The sequence below is a fragment of the Nothobranchius furzeri genome, chromosome 10 (genome assembly GCF_043380555.1).
Source record: "Nothobranchius furzeri strain GRZ-AD chromosome 10, NfurGRZ-RIMD1, whole genome shotgun sequence".
Taxonomy (NCBI): domain Eukaryota; kingdom Metazoa; phylum Chordata; class Actinopteri; order Cyprinodontiformes; family Nothobranchiidae; genus Nothobranchius; species Nothobranchius furzeri.
The window spans coordinates 69,686,689-69,706,620 of record NC_091750.1 but is presented as its reverse complement, the minus strand read 5'-3'; the positions used below and the strand labels follow the sequence as shown (position 1 = coordinate 69,706,620).

Below are 19,932 nucleotides of genomic sequence, written 5' to 3'. Positions count from 1 at the left end.
GCCTCTTTTATAAGACAGACCATCGGGCATGGACGTAATTTGGGGGGGGAACAGGGGGGACATGTCCCCCCCCCGCCCCCCACTTTTCCCAAAGTCAAGTTTTGACCCCTGCACATTTTACCATCCAAAAACAATATTACGCTATATTAAATTGACATTGGTTGAGCTCTAGGACCAAGCGGAGAACAACTGTTTGTGTTGAAGCCTGTTTCCCATTAGAGCATACTGTAAAGATACAACCCCCCCCCCCCCCCCACCCCCACACTTCTAAAGTGAAAATTATGTCCATGCCATCACGTCATTACAGAGTGATAAATCCATATTTGTGGGTCTCGTAAATGCGGCAAGGAGCAAAGGGGAAAGGTGATAAAACTCCATGCTGATGTGCTTAGCCTCGTAGTGATATTGCCGCATGAGCCCCTCGCCTCTGATGGCTAAATGTGTGTCAGCCCCGCTAATCCCTTTGGAGAGACTGTGGGAGCGCCCCCCCCCCCCCCCCCCCCCCCCCCGCAAAAGAGGGTGTGCGTTAGTAGGGATGGGTACTTTTTAAGGTACCGACCGAATCCCACAGTACCGACCGAGCACCGATTCACTTCATTTGAAACGGTGCCTCGTTTTGGTACCCGTCCTTCACAACGAGAACTTGCCTAGACAGCTGCGCATGCGCAAGAGCGTAATGTCATCGGTCGCTGCGAGCGAGTTGTAAACAGAGCAGCATGGGTAGGTAAATAAAATGTTTAAGATAACGTTAGCTTGATTTGTTAGCTTCCGTTTCACTAATGGTGCGTTCGCTTTCTCCTCGGAACTCCGAAATTCCGACTAGAAGAACATGAACGTGCTCTAAAGTTTGGCTTCACTTTACTAAATGCGACGAGTGATTGGGTGAAGATGAAACTAGTGACAACGATCTAAGTGTGAGGCATCATCGTTTTAATCTGCTCCAGCAGTTAAATAAACTGTTTAAGATAACGTTAGCTTGATATGTTAGCTTCCATTGCCACCATTGTTATCAGCTAATGGGGCGTTCGCTTTCTCCTCGGAAATTCTAACTTCCCAGTAGGAAAAATCAAATGAAAAAAGACGGTAAAAGGAATGAAGATACACAGTAAATTTAGCTCACAGTAAAGATGTTTGCTTCAGTTTAATTATCAGCTTATAAAATTACAAGGACGATGTTAAAATACAAACAGTTGAATGTTATTTATCGTGATATTTATCAAATATGGTTATAAATTGAGAAAATATATATTTAATTATAAAAGAGAATTAAAAATATTAAACACTCAAAAGTATTGAAAATTGGTACCGTTAAGTACCGGTATCGATTCGTAGGTACCGGGAATTAGTACCGGATCGATTCAAATGTCAAAGGTACCCATCCCTACTTGTACTGCCGCCGAGTGCCGGCCGGGAGGGATGTAGACACAGATAAACATGGCCTCTCACTAGTATCTTTCAACCACCTACAACATGACAAACTGGATGGACGCGGAGACCATGGAGCTTCTGGCCGTGCGAGCGGACGAACAGATTAGTTGCCTTTTTACGGGGACGGTGAGAGACGGCCAGCTGTTCGACAGAGTGGTGAAAACACTGGCTGAGCGGTCAAGCGGGACAAAAAGCAGGTCACATCAAAACTAAAGGTCCTGAAAAAGAAATGTCATCAGTCTGACGTGTCTTCCGTCTGACGCTGAACGCGTGACCCTGTACGTCACATGCGGGGGGGCCGCCCAGCGACCTCCCTTTATCCCGTCTTGGTGTGAGAGGTGCCTGATGGCAGTTTATTCTAGCTTCAGCTTTGCTACTATAAATGCCAAAACCCTCCCCAGGGAGCCGCGGCAAATCCCGTTTTACAAACGCTCTGGTCCTGTAAAAACAGCTCCTGATGCAGCCTTAAAACTGCAGTAAATGCATTTGTAGACAAGACTCACCCTGCGTCGAGGCTTTGGGCGCTGAGGGAGGCCGACCCGGACTCCGTACCGCTCTCTGCGTCGCTGTCACTCTGGTACTCCACCGGAGACGTCGAGCCCGGTTTAATACGAACTAAGGATGAGCGGAAATCAGTGTTTTAAAAGACGAAGAGAAAAAGTGGAGATTGAAGGTGGCATTCAGGAAAAGAACAGAGGTGGAAACAGAGGATAGAACAGCGGGGGGGGGGGGGGGGGGGGGTAATTAGAGGAACACTGTCAGGATTTCAGTGTGTTCTGCTATGCTGCAGCAGTAATGGAGCACATGTTGGATCCTTCCTCTGCGTTCTCGTCCTTTACGTTTTCTTTACTTTTTAGACTCAAAGCTGAAAAATAATTATGTGAACAGATGTTAATGAAACACTCAGAAGCTAATTAGCAATTAAGTGGAAGACAAACCTCCCGAGGCGCGGGGGTTTAAGTTTTAAAAGATCCTCGTTTATCACAAAGGAAGGCCGTTGGAGCGAAGAAACATCGAGACACGTTTCTCTGCTTTCAGGAAGTTACATTTCACATCCATCTCAGCCGAAGTTTGGAAGACTGACAGCGTTTATCCTCCTAAACCTTCCAGAAGGAGATTCTGCCCGATGAGATGGAACGGGAAGAGATGAATCCTCAGAAAAACGCTGAATTTAAAAGAACCTGCAGATCTCAGCTGAACAGGGCATAGACCCAGTCCTGCAGCTGCTTTGGTGACTCTCAAGCAACAAAACTCACATTTCCTACAACATGCTGCACCAAGAAGGCCCTACGAGAACTTCATCAGGATATTTATCGTCCCCTGTGAACACCTGGCCAGATTTCAACATAACACTTGGAGCGTTGTCAACAACTTATGTAATCTACATGTTCTACGGCTGACACAGCTCACTGACCAAAAATGGCATCGATTTTTGGAGTTGTGAGCTAAAATCTGGTGTCACGAAAGCCGAGCACTGTCCCAAAGACAGAAGCAAATGTCTAATGTGTCGCATAGATCTCTGCTTCACACCTTGTCATGAAGTCAGTTCTGCTAAAACATCACAGGATTTAAACCAAACCCCCAGAAAGTCTTCAGTGGACCTTTGTCTGGGACTGGTAACCTTTTAGGGTCACCCTCATCTACATAAAGATGGCCACCGAACCACATTTGAACCAGTCTTAGCTGGAATCTCTCATTTTGACCTTTGTTGGAGGACAAACCGGTACGTGATGCAGCCCAGCCAAACATATGAGAACGTGATAATTGTTGAATATTTGAGGTTAAAATACAAAGGATGGCACTAAAGCTACCCCCCAAAACCCCCCACCCCCACCCCACCCCCCCACACACACCACCCTCCAACCCCTCCTTCTGTTTGCTAGCTGCAGGAATGTTGGAGTCAAGCTGTTCAAAGTCCAGAGGAGCGGGGGAAGGGGCGGGGTGGAGTGGGGTGGGGTGGCTGGAAAGGAGATGGGAGGAATTTGGGTGGAGTGTATGCATACGTGGGGAGGGTCACACTCACACACCAGATTTGTCTCCCGGGACAATCAGGACATTCCCCCGCTGCAGCTTTCCTTCTTTCAAAGGCAAAACAAATCCATCTCGTCTTCCTCCCGCCCCACCCTCTCCTCCTCCTCATCCTTCCTACTCAACCCTCCCACCTTCACATCTTCGAGCTCCCTTTCCCTCTCCACCTTCCTATCCAACCTTCCATCTCCTCCTCCTCCCACACAGCAGCCTCCAGCTTGATCCCTCTGCAGGTACACAAGACCAGGGCAAGTTTTTATTCATCCTCTCCCACTTTCAGCTCTCCCTCATTCACTCACTCACTCACTCGCTCACTCACTCACTCTCGCTCACTCGCCTACTCACTCACTCACTCACTCACTCGCCCAATCACTCGCTCACTCGCCCAATCACTCGCTCACTCACTCTCTCTCGCTCACCCGCCCACTCACTCACTCACTCACTCTCTCTCGCTCACCCGCCCACTCACTCACTCACTCACTCACTCACCCAATCACTCGCTCACTCACTCTCGCTCGCTCGCCCACTCTCGCTCACCCGCCCACTCACTCGCTCGCTCACTCTCGCTCGCCCGCCCACTCACTCGCCCACTCACTCTCTCACTCATTCTCTCGCTCGCCCGCTCACTCACTCGCCCGCTCACTCACTCCCTCCCTCCTCTGGACACATCATGCTCTCTCTGTTTGAGTATTAGACAGATAACTGCTGTCGGCCATTCCCAGCATGCACCTGGCCCGACTCACGAGACTCACAGTGAAATAAAAAAGTTACAAGGGAACCTGGAAACATCCCTCTGTGTGTGTGTGTGTGTGTGTGTGTGGGGGGGGGACGACTACATCTACGGTCACCCAGTTAACCGTCAGACGCTGTTAATCGATGTTACAGACGATTTATTACTTTTCTGAGAGATTTGGAAGGAAGAGTAAATAAAACAACTACGCTGGTTTCTGCCTGTTACATGAGTGAGTGGAAAGGGTCTCTGGGACTTCTGCACATAAACCAGCAGCAGAGAGCAGCTCCACATTTATCTCCTCCAACTCCTTCCAAACTCCTGACAAGACAGTTTTGGAAGACGTGCTGTGAACTGATGGGAAATGTAGTTTAGGATTAAAATCTGATGATGCATTAAAGCTGCAGCTTCTGGCATGAGGGTAGCGTGACACACTGTTGAGGGAGAACAGTCCGAGAGCATCCCCGCTTGTGTGCTGCAGACTTTCACGGAGGATTTCCAGGGCGACGGCCTCCGTCGTTTACATTCCTGAGTCCAGACCAGCCTGGTTTAAATTAGAAACCAAGATGAACCAAATCAACTTCACCGAGGGACAGTTGGGGGGGTGGGGGGGTTCCTCAGTGAAACTCTGCCTTCCCCCTGGGTTTACTCAAGGATGGGCTGCACTTTTCCCAACCTTCATCTTTATGGTAGCTGAAGGAGAATCAGCCGCATCAGGCTGAGAATCAGAGGAGTCAAAGGCATTTCCTGCAGGAGCAGACTCCTTAAAAAGTTATGTAACACGTTTCCTAACTGGTTTCCTAATTTAGCTGAGACAATCTACCATCTGGCACGAGTGGAGCACTTCTACAAATGCAAAGGGAGATGGGCAGGAAGTTAAAAATAAAATAAACACACGCCAGCTCAAACTCTACTATTTCTGAGAAATTATGGGGCGAAAAAAAAAACTATTTAAAGACCAATTTATGTTCAATTGGTACTTGTTACCAGCTCAGTGGTCTAGTGGTATAAGTGCCCGGCCTGAGATCGGGAGATCGTGGGTTCAAATCCACGATTGGATCACACCAAAGACTTTTAAAATGGGACCCAATACTCCCCACTTGACACTCAGCTTAGAGGAGTCAGAATGAGGGGTTAAACCACCAAATGGTTCCCGAGCGCAGCCATGTCTGCAGCTCACCACTCCCCCAGGAGATGGGGCAAATACAGAGAACAAATGTCACCACACACCAGCGTTAGTCTGTATGGTTGACACATGATGGCGCTGCAAACTCCGTTAGAGGTTTTGTTGCATTTCTGACACAAAGTGTCTAAATTGCATCACCACACTTCATAATTTATGCTGTTTATTTGCAACTTGGTCACCAACCTCATCCTAAGCCGTCTTTCAACTTTAGACTCACAAAAACACGCTCTTTTGCAAGGGAATCGAGAACTTTTGCAAATGTTTCAAGATATTATGGAAATTGTTTGCATTTCGCCTTGTTTTGCAGTTTGTTTGCAAACCCTTCCCTCAACTTTAGATTCACAGAAACTAATATGAGACAGGTTTAAAACAGGTTTGAGACTGGTTCGAGATACGTTTCCTGATGTCTACAACTATACAACCATTTTGAGAGGCACAATGATCCATGAATTATTTGATCAAATTTCAAAAACACAGAGTGTGGCCCTAACTCATGTTGCAAACATTTTGAGACATTTTGAAATGCACTTTGCAAATTGTGCCCAGGACAAAAGCATCTCTGAAGTGGATAAATATTTTGCTACCAGACTCACCAGATCCTTCAGACCGCCCATCGCTGCCTATGAGCGGCACCGTGATGGCTGCTGTGGCAACGCCGTCGGTTGGCATGGTGGTGTAGACAACAGGCAGCGACTGCACCACCACAGGTATAGTCTGCAGCTGGCCCACCTTGCTCGGCATGCTGACTGAGGGGATTGTATGGATGACATGGAGGATCTGCTGGCCCCCGGCACCCTGTGTGGCCAAAATGGAGCCTGGTGAGAGGACCTGAAGGAGAACAAACGGGGTAATGGACTGTTTCTCTACTGTCTGACCTTTTTAGAAATGAGACAAGAGGTGGTGGAAGATAATAGTTACCATAGAGCCTATGGACTGTACCGAAGAGGGGACCGGCGTGGCTGAAAGGCCGGGCTGGGCCGTAGTGCTGCTGGGTGCGGGGTTGACCGTAGTGTTTGTTGTGGAAGAGGAGCGAGGCTTGTTGAGAGAAAGGTCGACGGGTTCGGTCTGGTCCTCGGTGGGGCTCGAGTTAGGTGACGAGGGCTCCACCTTGAACTCTGACTTCACCTTCAGGTCTGTCGGCTGCAAGCAGTCATCACCTACGTCCGCCTGCTGAGACAAGACCAGACATTAGAAACGGGATTAAAAGAAGAGTTTGAGAACTTTAAGATCTCTGGAGAAGTGAAAGAGCTCAGACTTCTCCTTTTAGTCCTGCAATTTTCTGCTTTAGCTACAAAAATATGCTAACATGATCCATCATGAGACCCGGAATGAAAATCTGAAGAACCACTGATTTGTTTTAACATCTGCATCTTCGTAAGGACAATAAAGATGGATCTTGAGTTACTTGCCAAGAGTTCTGTTTCAGCAGAAGTGGGAATGCTGCAATGGAGATCTTTTCCTTCCCTTCCTATAACCAGCATCCGGCGTTTTCCCACTAAGCCCTGTTTTTTTATCGGCCTCCTTAGAGGATCGGAGCACCAATCCCCTCTCTAGCCACCCAGGGCTCAGCTGCCACGCAGAGCCAAAGTACAGGGAACAATGGCTGCTGTGTGGTGCGCTGAGAAGAGGGGGGCTGATGAGAAAGTGCGACGGACAGAGACAGGAGGGCTGCATGGGTATGAAAAGAGACTGGTACTGGCTGAGAGGGGTGAAAAAGAGGAGAAATGGAGTGGGAGAGGGAGCAGGAACTGGACCAAGTCCAGGTCAGCGGAGCATAGTTTGGCTGCAGGCGAGGAGGAGTGGGTGGGGACTCTGCTACACCCTTTTATCAGGTCAGACAGTTCAGCTGGAGGCTCGGTTTGCTAAGGTGGATGAAAGCAACTCAGCTAACTGCCTTCATGCATGCAAACAGCCTCGAATTGTGGAGGGAAATGTTGGTTTTGCATGTTTTATTGCATAATGTGTCACAGTTTAATCTTCTAAAACGACATTTGCTTTAGCAGGTGTCTGTTTTCTCTCTTAGGTCCAAGAAATTATTCAGTTGAATGGAAACCTGATGACGGCGAAGCAAAAATAAAAAAGAAGGACCTAACTTGATTATCGTGAGACGGTAAAAAGGAAAAAAATCCTGAAAAGAAAACCAAGTGTGAAAGAAGTGAGAGAGGCAGGAAGAGGACAAAGACATGGAAACGGCAGAGTGGGTGGGAAAGGCCTCGCGTTGCCATGGAAACTAGGAGCCATCAGCTGACTCGATGTCCTCCACTCGTTCCACCCACCCGCCATCTCCCTCAGCTTTCATCACTTCAGCTCCACCTTTCCCTCCATCACCCCCCCCTTGTCGTGACCACACCTCTTTCACCTTTCTCTCCCACACCTCCGCCCCTTTCTGCAGCATCTTTCGATCTGTGCATCCACCACACCCTGGCTCGCCTCACCCTCTCATCCCTCCAGTGGCTTCGTTTCTACCAACTTGCTCTCGGAATTTCCTGGTTTTCCCTCTCCTCACAAACTCGATAAAATCCTCCCTAAAAGAGACTGGAGGGAGGAATCTAACAGAGAAGAGGAACGGAAAACCTGTTTAGGAAAAGATAAAGGAGGGAAAAGGCAGACCGAAGAGGAAAAATACCCGTTTTTCTACTGCAGGTGATATCGATCAAAAATGTTCGTGGTGTTAAATGTAAAAACCAGCAGCTAAAAAGAGAAAATACCAAGAAAACTAGATTAAATATAATGAGATGTTGATTTTTGCAGCGTTAAAAACCTTTAAACTCTTTTTTTCCATCCGGACGTTTCGCCACAATCAGTCAATCTTTTCTATTTGAATGGTGTTACATTCCTTTTCTAAATAATAACAAAAATAAAACCTATCCAGAGGCTAATTAAAGCTGCAGCAAGAAAACATTTTTTATATAGTAAGAAAGTAAGTTACATAACACTCATCACAGACATGGAATCACAAAGTGCTTCACATAGATCGAAACAAAATAAAACAAAGCCATTAAATCATAAATGGATTAACATCATAAAATCAAAATGCTCTCAAAACAGAATCAGATTAGCATAAAAAATAGTCATTAACAGATGAAAGATGAAAATTTTGAGTTAAAAATTAGAAAACTAAAGATTTAGGTAAAAGAAGCTTTAAATAAAAAGGTCTTCAGCTGTTTTTTAAAGGTGTCCAGACTGTCAACGCTGCGTAACGATAAAGGAAGATCACTTCAGAGTCAGGGTGCAACAGTCTGGAAGGAGCGATCAACTTCTAGAAGGTTCTGGTGTCAGGACCTGAGGGCGCGGGTTGGAGCATAAGGCTTTAACAGTTCAGTAATGTAGGGGGGAGCTTGACCACGTAGAGCATTGAAAGTTATAATCAGAACTCTAAAATGAACTCTAAAGTTAACGGGTAACCAGTGCAGAGACATCAGAATAGGAGTGATGTGAGCTCTTCTGTTTGCTCCAGTTAGGAGCCTCGCTGCAGAGTTCTGGACCAACTGAAGGCGGTCAAGGGCTGTTTTGTTAAAACTTGTGAAGAGTGTGTTACAGTAATCTAGACGGGAGGAGATAAAGGCATGGAGAACCATTTCAAGTTCATGTATGGACACCAACCTTCGAAGTTTGGAGATATTTCTTAAGTGATAAAAACAGTTTCGGACCAACGTTTTTGAGTGACCTTCAAGAGACGTTGATTGGTCAAAAATAACACCCACATTCCTTAAGTTTGTCTTGACGGCAGAGGATAAATATACATCTATATTAAAACAAACATGGAGCACGTTTTGGACACAGGACCAGCAGTGATGTCATCACTCCACGTCTCCAAAGTAATAATAATAATAATAAATTTTATTTGTAGCGCCTTTCAGGACTCTCAAGATCACTTTACAGAAATTGCATAATACAGATAAAACAGTCCTCAGCAAGTTAAAATTACATATCAGTCAATCAATTAAACAAATACAAGTAAAAGTGAAAACCAGTAAGTGTTAAAATACTAAAGATCAAAAATAAAAATGTAAACAAATACACCAAGTAATCAGTCAATATAACGTTATCATAAAGATATACATTACCCATTAAAATCTACATAGTATAGCTGAATTACATACACAATCAACTAAAATCAAATTAGGCATTCAGAACGGCCTGTCGATACAAATGAGTTTTCAGTAATGATTTGAACTGAGTGACAGACCTGGCCATACGGATGTAATGGGCCATTCCCATCTGTACCGGGTCGGCCCGGGCCGGGTAGCATAGGTTGTTTACGTATCTGGGTGGCCTGGTATTTTTCCAGGCCAACCAAGGCTCATTCTCAGCCCTCTTCTGGAGGGGGTCTGCTTCAGGCCGACCAGGCCCAACACACCCACTCTCCACCGATTGGTCAAGGGACGTGTTACCCTCCCCTTTAATCAAATCTTCTGATTGGCCTTGCAGTGTTTACATTTAGTATTTGTAGTGATGTCACAAAATCGCGCCAAACTTCAGCATCCATTTTTTGCTTGTGTTCTCCAGCATCGACATGTCTTCTCCCTGCTCGCAAACCTCATCTTTGAACCCCTGGAGCAGCAAGGAGGTTGAAATCTTCCTCTCTTTGCTCGCCAACGACAGGATCCAGCGCAAACTGGACGGTTCTGAGCGAAACGAGAAGATTTTTCAGGGGCTTGCACAAGCAATGTCCACCCACAGCTACGAACGCTCCTCCGAGCAGTGCAGTGAAAAAATAAAAAAACTTGAAGCCGAGTACAGGTCCGTCAAGGACCACAACAGCAGGAGTGGGGCAGACCGGCGGCACTGGAAATGGTTTACCGACATGGATGCCATTTACGGTGAGGCCTGTGAGTAATGGCCGGGAGAGTGGCGTGGACACAGCCACTCCAGCTTACACTGGCCCTCAGGACAACGGTGAGTGAACACTTATCATAATAATTAATAATATGACCTCCGTTTGTACTACACTGTACTATAGTGCGGACAAAATGCTGTGCTAGCTTTGGGTAGCGCTGATATGCGAACAAAAGGCTAGGCTAACTCCAGGCTAGTTGTGGTATGCCTACTAGCCTAGCTTGCCCATTAACGTCGTCGGTTAGTATTTGTGCATATTAAGTTATTTATTGTTTTCTCTTTATAAAAGATATAACTCTGGAACTGTGCGTCGATGAGAGCCAGGACGTGCCCGACACCGGGGACATGAACGCTGGGCCCTCATCTGGCGACTGCGGCCGTAGCTGCAGTCCAAGCGTCTCAGCGTCATCGGCGGACAGCAGACCAAGCTACGGTGAGTTCATTTGCAACAACATCAACATATGACAAGCAAGTGTAATTACATATACATCGTTTTGGCGTTTATTCAGGAAAAAGGAGGGGGAGGAGCAGCATCGCATCACCGTTGTTGGAGACGCTGGTTGAGAGTGACGTGGGGTTCCTTGAGGCTGCGAGGAAGAAGAACTGTCTAATGGAGCAGTACGTTGAGTCAGAGGCGGAAGACAGACGCCTGCAGAGGGAGGAGAGAATTCAGGAGAGGGATGAGAGACGAGAGGAGAGGATAGCACAGCGGGAATTCAACCACGCTTTCTTGGATGTGCTGCGTAGTTTGGTGTCTGCGGTCGAAAAATCAACTAAAGAAATGACCTGCATGTTTTTATTTTTGTTATTAAATAGAGGTGCAATAAAGTGTTCGACATTGCAACGTGTAATCCATCACGGTGTCCATTTCACAGAATGTGAAGTGGAAGGGTCCAATTATAGTCTCAATATAAAAATATATGTGCTAAAATAGCATACACCAGCCTTGGATATTTGCTTTATTCAACTTTGAGATTTATATAGGAATAAATACCAGGTAGGTGTCAGTGTAGACAAGATTAGGTTATGTGTCAGCAGGAGTGTGGAGAAGGATCAGAAGCTCAAATGTGCACTCCACACATGGCTAATAAGAACTTTTGTCAGTCAGGCATCAATGTAAACGAGTCCAAATATTTACTTGCACTTGCCCTAATAACCAGACATGAGACATATGGCTAAGCCTTGGACGTGCATAAAACAATTGCTTAAGTCAGCTTTATCTAGCTGATCTGCATTAATTCGGACATGATATCCATATAATTTATTTGAATTTAAAAAATTGTAGGTTTTTTTTTAATTATTCTTTTTGTCAGCAGGCGTGTTTAGAAGTATCAGAAGCTCAAATGTGTACAGTCCACACTTGACTTAATACAAACTCATGAAATATATTTGCTCATGTTTACAATTTTTAGGTGGCGGTGCATAAATGAAAGTTCAAAGGTCAAACATTTGCTGAGTGGATAAAACTTAAAACATTCAGTCGGATGTAATTCAGTCACTACTGCCTCACAAGGTACATCATCAAAGCATCACACTTTGCTTTCCCTCCCACATCTCCTGTGTTTTGTGGCGGTGGTGGTGCTGCCACAGGTTCAGGGTATTCTGTCTCAGTTGTCCACACATTGTCATAATTCTCCCCATGGCTCTCACACAGATTATGCAGGGCACAGCAGGTCAGAATCATGGAACGCACCAGACTGACATCACAGTCATTCCTTTTAAGTAGGCAGCGCCACCTTCCCTTCAGCCTACCAAAGGCATTTTCAACCACCGCACGTGCCCGGCTGAACTTCTTGTTAAAAAGAAGTTGCTGCTCTGTCAGTCGCCCAGTGTCTGTGAATGGTTTCAGAAGCCAGTCTTGCAGCGGGTGAGCAGAGTCACCCAGGATGCAGGATCCAAAGTCAATGTCAGCAATTTGGATGGAATGGTCAGGGAAGAGATTTCCACAGCTTGCCAAATCCCAGATGGAGGTACCCTCGCGTCGTGCATGCTCCCTGGAAGCCCTGCAAAAACGTTCCAAAACAGTCCCTTTCCATCAACCACAGCTTGCAAGATGAGTGAGTGCCACCCTTTCCGGTTGAAATAGTCTGTGTGAAAGTTTCTGGGTGCTATGATGGGGATGTGTGAGCCATCAATAGCACCCACACACTGCGGCAACCCCCACCTGCTCTCAAAATAGGACGCTATCTCTCGAAATTTACCCTCATCGGGTAAAACAAATTAACTTATTTTCTAACTTGAAGTGTATTAAACACGCACGTCAGAATTAGAATTTACCAATTACCAGGATGCGTCGTCTGCGTTGTCGTAATCGCAGCAATGTGCTGTACTTCTTAGGTGTGTTCTTACTGTGTCGTGGTTCTAATTACATGCTTTCGTTCTTTTTTAAACACAGAAACAGTTTTGTTTACCTGTTTTGTAGCTACAGTTTCGCCGACGGCTGCCGGCTTCTTCAGGCTGACGCTGATTGTGGTGCATCACTTCCTTCTCCGTTTATCTGCTGCCCGCAGATAAACGGAGAAGGAGAAGGAAGGAGAAGGAAGTGGCGCACCACCATCAGCGTCAGCCTGAAGAAGCCGGCAGCCGTCGGCGAAACTGTAGCTACAAAACAGGTAAACAAAACTGTTTCTGTGTTTAAAAAAGAACGAAAGCATGGAATGTGCTGTACTGCTTCAGAATGGCTTCCAGTATGACTCGGCGACGCTTTGCAGATTTAATCCTCCTCTCATCCCTCCTCAGCTGGCAAAGCTGACGCCTTTCGGCCTGTCTAGCACGGAGTCTGGGCCCCAAAACGAGCCACAAGCGCAGAACCATGAAAAATAACACCACGAAGTTCTCCATTGTTTACAACACTACACACATATCAACATAGGGCGGCTCAAATGGTCGCTGGTATATGACATCACTGACATCTTAGCGCCAATTTCTCCCGCCAATTTCTGGGGACCGCCCGCATGCGGATGTGACTGAGAGTCACGTCCGCATTCCAGAGCAGGGACGTGAGGAAAGTGAGGAATCACTCGGGCCGGGTTGGGGCCGGCTGGGGCTGCCCGGCCCGGGCCGACCAGGTACAGATGGGAATGGCCCATAAGGGGATGCTATTCCATAACCGCTGAGCCTCTGAGCCAAAAGACCTAAGGCCCAGAGAGGATAGACGGACTTGAGGTATAGCAAGTAAATTATGGGAAGTTGAACGAAGTGATCGTGATGGCGTGTCCAAGTTCAATAGGTCACGTAAATAACTAGGAGCCATGTTATTTAAAGTTTTGAATGTCAAGAGTAATATTTTGAAATCAATGCGGTAGCATACTGGGAACCAATGAAGCTCCTCAAGAATCGGAGTAATATGTTGAGAAAAAGGTGTCCGGATAATTGTATGCGCTGCTGCATTCTGCACTAACTGAAGTTTGTGAAGAAGTTTCTGAGGTAAGCCCGTGAGTAAGTTATTACAGTAATCCAAACGTGATAAAACCAGGGCATTTACAAGAATCTTAGTGTCATTTGTTGTCAAGGAAGAACGTAATTGATTGAAGTTGCGCAGACGAAAAAACTCAGACTTAACCAATCCAATAACATGGGTATTGAAGGAGAGTGTTATCCAAAGTAACACCTAAGCTTTTAACATGGGCAGATGATAAAAGTATTATTGATATTGAGTGAGAAATTCAGAGATCTGGCAACACGTGATTTGGTTCCAACTGTGAGAAGTTCCGTTTTATTACCATTCAGTTTCAAGAAATTATGATCAAACCAAGTCTGTATTTCACTTAAGCAGTTTGTTATAGCCACAATAGGTAATGACTGAACAGATTAGTGATGTTTATGTATTTAGCAGACGCTTTTGTCCAAAGCGACTTACAAGTGATAATCGGCATTTTGCCCTTGAGGCTAACAACAATAGTAACAAAAACAAATTGACATCAGTCATGGAGAGGAGGGAACAAGGAGTAGACAGTAGAGAGGGGGGGCGGGTGCAGACAAGGTGCTAGTTTAGAAGATGCTCTCTGAAGAGCAGGGTCTTCAGGAGTTTCTTGAAAATAGTAAAGGAAGCCGTAGTTCTGGTAGTGCTTGGAAGGTCATTCCACATTTGTGGAACGATGCATGAGAAAAGTCTGGATTGTCCTGAGCGTGGTGTAGGCACTGCTAGCCGACAATCCTGTGATGACCGGAGTGGCCGGGCCGAGACGTAAGCCTTTGCAAGAGGATTCAGGTAGATGGGAGCCGTACCGTCTCGGACTTTGTATGCTAGTGTTAGCAATTTGAATTTGATGCGTGCTGCTAGCGGTAGCCAGTGGAGCTCAATGAACAGAGGGGTGACGTGTGCTCTTTTAGGCTGATTGAAGACCAGACGCGCCGCTGCGTTCTGGACCATTTGAAGAGGTTTCACAGTACAGCCTGGAAGACCAGTTAGAAGAGCATTGCAGTAGTCGAGTCGGGAGATGACAGTAGATTGCACCAGGAGCTGGGTGGCATGTTGTGTTAGGTATGGTCTGATCTTTCGTATGTTGTACAGCGCAAAGCGGCATGAACGGGCAACAGAGGCAACATGATCTTTAAAGGCCAGGTGTTCATCAATCACAACACCCAGATTTCGGACTGCCTTTGAAGGAGCCAGAGATAGGAAGTCATTCTGGATTGAGATAATGTGCTGTATGGATGGTTTTGCTGGGATGACAAGCAGTTCAGTTTTAGAGAGGTTGAGTTGGAGATGGTGGGATTTCATCCATTTTGAGATGTCAGAGAGACAGTTTGATATTCGTGCTGAGATAGTTTGGTCGTCCGGTGGAAATGACAAATAGAGCTGGGTGTCGTCTGCATAGCAGTGGTAGGAGAAGCCATGTGATCGAATGATCTCACCCAGTGAGGTGGTGTATATGGCAAAGAGAAGCGGTCCTAGTACAGAGCCCTGGGGGACTCCTGTGGCAAGGTGGTGCACGGTAGAGGATTGTCCAAGCCAAGATACACTGAATGATCGTCCTGTGAGGTACGATTCAAACCAGGCGTGTGCTTTCTCTGTGATGCCCATGGTAGAGAGTGCGGACAAAAGGAAGCCATGGTTGACGGTGTCAAATGCAGCCGATAAGTCGAGCAGGATAAGCGCTGAGGATTTGCCAGTCACTCTAGAGTCTTTTAAGGATTCAGTCACTGCTAACAGAGCAGTTTCAGTGGAGTGGCCCTTTTTGAACCCAGATTGGTAAGGGTCAAGCAGACAGTTTTGTGAGAGGTATTCTGTAATCTGCTTGAAAGCCACCCTTTCAATGATTTTGGACAGTGATGTGTCGGTCGCGAACGAACCGGCTCTACGAGCCGGCTCTTTGAAGTGAACAACGGGAGCCAGCTCGTCATTGGGAGCCCTCCCCTCTTGCTTTGGTGAAAGCTACAGGCGATTGGTCAACATGTGTAACTGCGTGTCCAGACTGTCCACACACAGAGTAGTAGGGGCGGAGAAGAGGGAGGATCAGACTCAGACACACAGCAGAGCACATGCGAATGGAGGGAGACAAGAGGGAACGAGGAGGAGGAAAAGGGCGAGCGAGAGAGGAGAATATGACGAAGACAGTGAGAAAATGACCACCAGCAGTCGAAAAGTGGAGATTTCTTAAAGTGTTCAGTTATTAAATCCATAGAAATTATAAATATTTGATATATTGCATCTTTTACATTAGTAAATCATTTTACATATAGCTTTGCATTATTTTGGTGATAAATGTACTCTACGCAACAAAAAATCTGAGGAGCCACTTGGGCGCAGAAAGAGCCGGCTCTTTTTGGTGAGCTACGCCAAAAGACCCAGCTCTCTAAAAAGAGCTGGAATTCACATCACTAGAACAGATGAAGAAGCGATGTATAATTGCGTATCATCTGCATAACAGTGGAAGTTCACATTGTACGTCCTAAAGATAATTTCTAGAGGAAGAATATAGATGATAAATAACATTGGACCCAGAACTGAACCTTGTGGAACCCCACATGATACAGGCATGAGATGAGATTTATATGACATAACCTGAACAAAATGCAAGCGGTCAAAAGGTATGATTTGAACCATGAGAGTGCTGTCCCACATACCGCAATGGTGGATCGGCGCTTTAGAAGAATTTGATGCAATATTGTGTCAAACGCTGACGTCAAGTCTAAGGGCAGTAGTATGCTAACTAGGCCAGAATCAGATGCCATCAAAAGGTCATGAGTGATTTTAATTTGAGCAGTTTCTGTACTGTGGTTTGTTGGAACCCAGACTGTAGTTGTTCATACAGTTGATTTCCACTAAGGTGGTCTTGAAGTTGAGTAGCCACCACTTTCTCCAACACTTTAGAGAGAAATGGCAGATTTGAAATAGGTCTGTAATTATTAAAATCGGTTATAGACAGATTTGTTTTTTTGAGAGTAGGTAAAATGATCACAGTTTTAAATTTTACTGGAACCACTCCCATGTTAAGTGAGGCATTAATATTAACAACAAGAGGTAGTAACAATGGAAGTGCCAATTTAACTAGTGTCGTAGGTAGGGGATCTAAACTGCACGTTGACCTCTTTGAATGCAAGATAATTTCAGAGATTTCGGCATAACTAGGTAGACCGAGATCAGATAATACAGACTGTACCGTGGGTGAAAAAAAATTACAGAGTTGGCAATGAATATCTGTACATTGAGTACATTGGGAGTGAATATTACTAATCTTGGAATTGAGAAAATCTGCATACTGACTACCAGTGTCATTTGTATTGAAATGATAGATAATGGTATTTTGAGGCTTAATCAATCTATTTAAAGTACTAAATAGTGCTCTTGAATCACCATTAGCGAGGCTAATTCGATAAGTATGGTAAGCAGATTTAGCTTTAGCTATTTCCTCCTTATACTTTAGCGAATGGCAATGGTAGAGATCTTTATGACTATGCAGTTTTGTTTTCCTATATAGTCTCTCCAGTCGACGGCCTTCGCGTTTTAATTGGCGCAGGTTAGCTGTGTACCATGGAGCAGATTTAGAAAAAGAAACGTTACGTGTTTTCAAAGGAGCCAGGTAATCAAAAATATACCGTAATTTATCATCGTAAAGGTTGAGTAAGACGTCAGGAGGTGCTGAGCAATCTCAACTAGACAGGTTTGTGATAGCAGAGCACTGAGATCAATATTTTTAACATTTCTAAAAGAAATGGAGCGGAGGACAATTTTTTAAAATAATGGTGAATTAATTTTAAAAGAAACAAGCTTATGGTCCAATAAGGGGAAATCAGACGGCACAACATCCAGAGGAGTAACACCAGTACAGCAAACCAGATCTAAGGTATGCCCCTTAGAATGGGTAGGAGCTTTTACAAACTGCCGGAAACCATGGTTGTTCAGGCAGTGTTAAGCATTTTGCATTAGAGTCTAAGGCATTATTAACGTGAATGTCGAAGTCACCTAACAAAACCACATTCTGGGAAAGTGAACATAAAAAAGCTATAAATTCAGATAGTTCATTAAAAAAATGAATGAAAAAGTGGAGGAAACTGAAGAAATTCACTTGCAGCTACCACTAGCTGCATTTCTCTGATGGTGTTCTGGGTTAATCTGCCTTTCCTGAACATTCAGATTAACATTCTAGAACTTTCCAAGTTAAAACAATGATTTAGAAATAACTTCAGAATAAAACGTTAGCTCTGACGACATCACCTTTTTCAAGCTCACCCTTATTTCCAAATGTTCACCCAACTTTACTGAAACTTTCTACTATTTTCTGTTTTTTTACTTTTTAAATTTTTTATTTTGTTAGGTTTTTGTATTTTCTTTTCTTTAGACAACAAATCAAGACTTACAGCATTGCTAAGCAGATCAAACATAGTCACTTGCTCTTTAATAAGCTCATATTTTTCCATTTGACTAGATCTTTTAAATGCCTTTTGCAGCTAAAAGCCTGTCGGGGGGGGGGGGGGGTGCATTGCAAATTAAGAAGACACTAATACGTGATGCACGCAAATGGAAATCTTTGGAATGAACCTGAGTGTAAGCATCCTAGCGTGTGCTAGCGTTAGCTTTACACCATCTCTGAGCTGCAACAACAGCCAGGCAGAAACTTATCAGGAAGCTAAATACGTCTGATCTCCGTGTGCTGCCGCCGAGCATCCCTCTTCCTTCCCCCTCCACGTTTCTCAGTTCCACTGCTCCTCCATAAAATGGGTCACCCGGTCTTCATCTTGCAATTAATTCATGTGATCTCCAACTTGAACGGATGCATCCAGCAGCTGCGACCGAAGTCTGGCAGAGAGAAAGCTGCACCACGTCCGCAGGTTCATCTGCTCAGCTATCAGCGAGCCCACAGATGATAGCACGTCAGACACATTCATTTAAGGCACGAGAGCGAGGATGAAATGCACCAAACTTTTACAGGAAACCAGCAGATTTTACTGGATTTTCTGGCTTCTTTCATCACAGTTTTCCAGCATCATCCAGTTCAGATCATGTATGGATATTCGGAGTTTTGCGTCTGCAGCCGTTTGACCCAGAGACCTCATCATGGAGCGGTTTGTTTAGATAAATACAAGCCTAATTTTGTGCTTGTAGAACATGTAGCTGCACACAAAGCACCAGTTTTCAGCCAACAAACGGCACAAACACTGGAGTTTTATCACAGAAACCAGTTAAAAAGTGCGTGTTCATCCAAAAACCAGTTTGACTCGTGTTTGATTTCTGCTGCTTTGTGGATTTGTTTTTATTTTATCCCACCGTCTAAAAACACAAACAACACAGCAGGTTGTTAACATCGCGGCTGCACCTTCAGCAGCCGGTGGTGAGTCATTAGAAAGTTTAAAAAACAGAAGAAATGAAGAAAAAGTTCAGGCATGAGGATCGAAGTAGAACAGAAGAGATGAAGCTTGTTTAAAGTTATCTAAGAGCAACCCAGTTCAAATCTGCAGATTAAAACAGACGTTTGAGTAGCCGGGAGCAGAGACGGACGTCAGGATGGAGGCGTGAAGAAGAGCCAACAGCTGAGGGACGTTTTAACCACAGAGGAGCGCCGTCCTGCCAACAACACGCACACAGATGCAGCTCCATCAGATCCGACACCAACTGGCTCCGACCGGTGCTAAAGTAAAAGCCTCTGTTTCTCCCCGGTTCACCCACCTGTTCACTGATCCCAGAACAGCTCGGTGTCTACCAAGGCTGTCTCTGAGCTCCGTGAGGAACAGCCAGAGCAGCAGATCTGGACTCCACTTTTTTTCTGCATAAAAGTTATGAAAAATGACTCGTTCAGCCACTTCGCTGCTTCTGTTCTGAAAAGTATTTGTGACACTGCTTTTAAGACGTTTAGACTGTTGTTAATTTCACATCACATGGTTAAAAATGACCACCAGCAGCAAAATGAAGCACTTCCTGTGCACGCAGCGTTCAAGTTCTGCAAGAATGTATTAATATTGCTGCTAAAATTACCGTGAAATGCAAAACTGACACAATGAGAACTTTTTTTTACATGTTTTCCATTAAAAAAGTGTGAAATTTAAGAGATTAGAGACGTTTCTGTCTTTATTTGAGGCAAAAGCATTATAATAATGATTAAAAGATAATTAAAATAATAATAATGATGCATGTTTAACATTTTATTTGGACATTTACATATTTGAGACTTTTTTGTTTAGTAGATTAACTTAGTAAGACTTCAACAAGATAAAGTAACTGAAATGTGCTTTTACCAGGAATCCATGGTGCTCACGCTCAGGCGAGCCAACTGGGTTAAAC

General features: G+C 45.0%; 2 protein-coding genes across 3 annotated transcripts in view; one reads left to right on the top strand and one right to left on the bottom strand.

The window, feature by feature from the left end:
• klf8 (Kruppel like factor 8) overlaps window positions 1–19,932 on the bottom strand; it is a 105,430-nt gene that overhangs the window by 11,779 nt on the left and 73,719 nt on the right. Inside the window, exons 3-5 of one of the 2 annotated variants that reach the window (XM_015961941.3) lie at window positions 6,291–6,542; window positions 5,966–6,200; window positions 1,932–2,043 (exon numbers count right to left, since the gene is read on the bottom strand). In XM_015961941.3, coding sequence (XP_015817427.1) covers window positions 1,932–2,043; window positions 5,966–6,200; window positions 6,291–6,542 — 599 coding nt within the window. The remainder of the gene's footprint in view (window positions 1–1,931; window positions 2,044–5,965; window positions 6,201–6,290; window positions 6,543–19,932) is intronic. The other variant, XM_070555950.1, reaches the window with a different exon arrangement.
• On the top strand, window positions 7,737–10,645 carry LOC139072301 (zinc finger and SCAN domain-containing protein 32-like). The gene is made up of 3 exons (XM_070555951.1): window positions 7,737–8,015; window positions 9,882–10,271; window positions 10,501–10,645. The coding sequence occupies exon 2, from the start codon at window positions 9,889–9,891 to the stop codon at window positions 10,210–10,212; it is 324 nt and encodes a 107-aa protein (XP_070412052.1). The 5' UTR covers window positions 7,737–8,015; window positions 9,882–9,888; the 3' UTR covers window positions 10,213–10,271; window positions 10,501–10,645.

Bases quoted from the DNA above. Each gene is read 5' to 3' on its own strand.
- LOC139072301 (XM_070555951.1), top strand. From the start codon at position 9,889: ATGTCTTCTCCCTGCTCGCAAACCTCATCTTTGAACCCCTGGAGCAGC.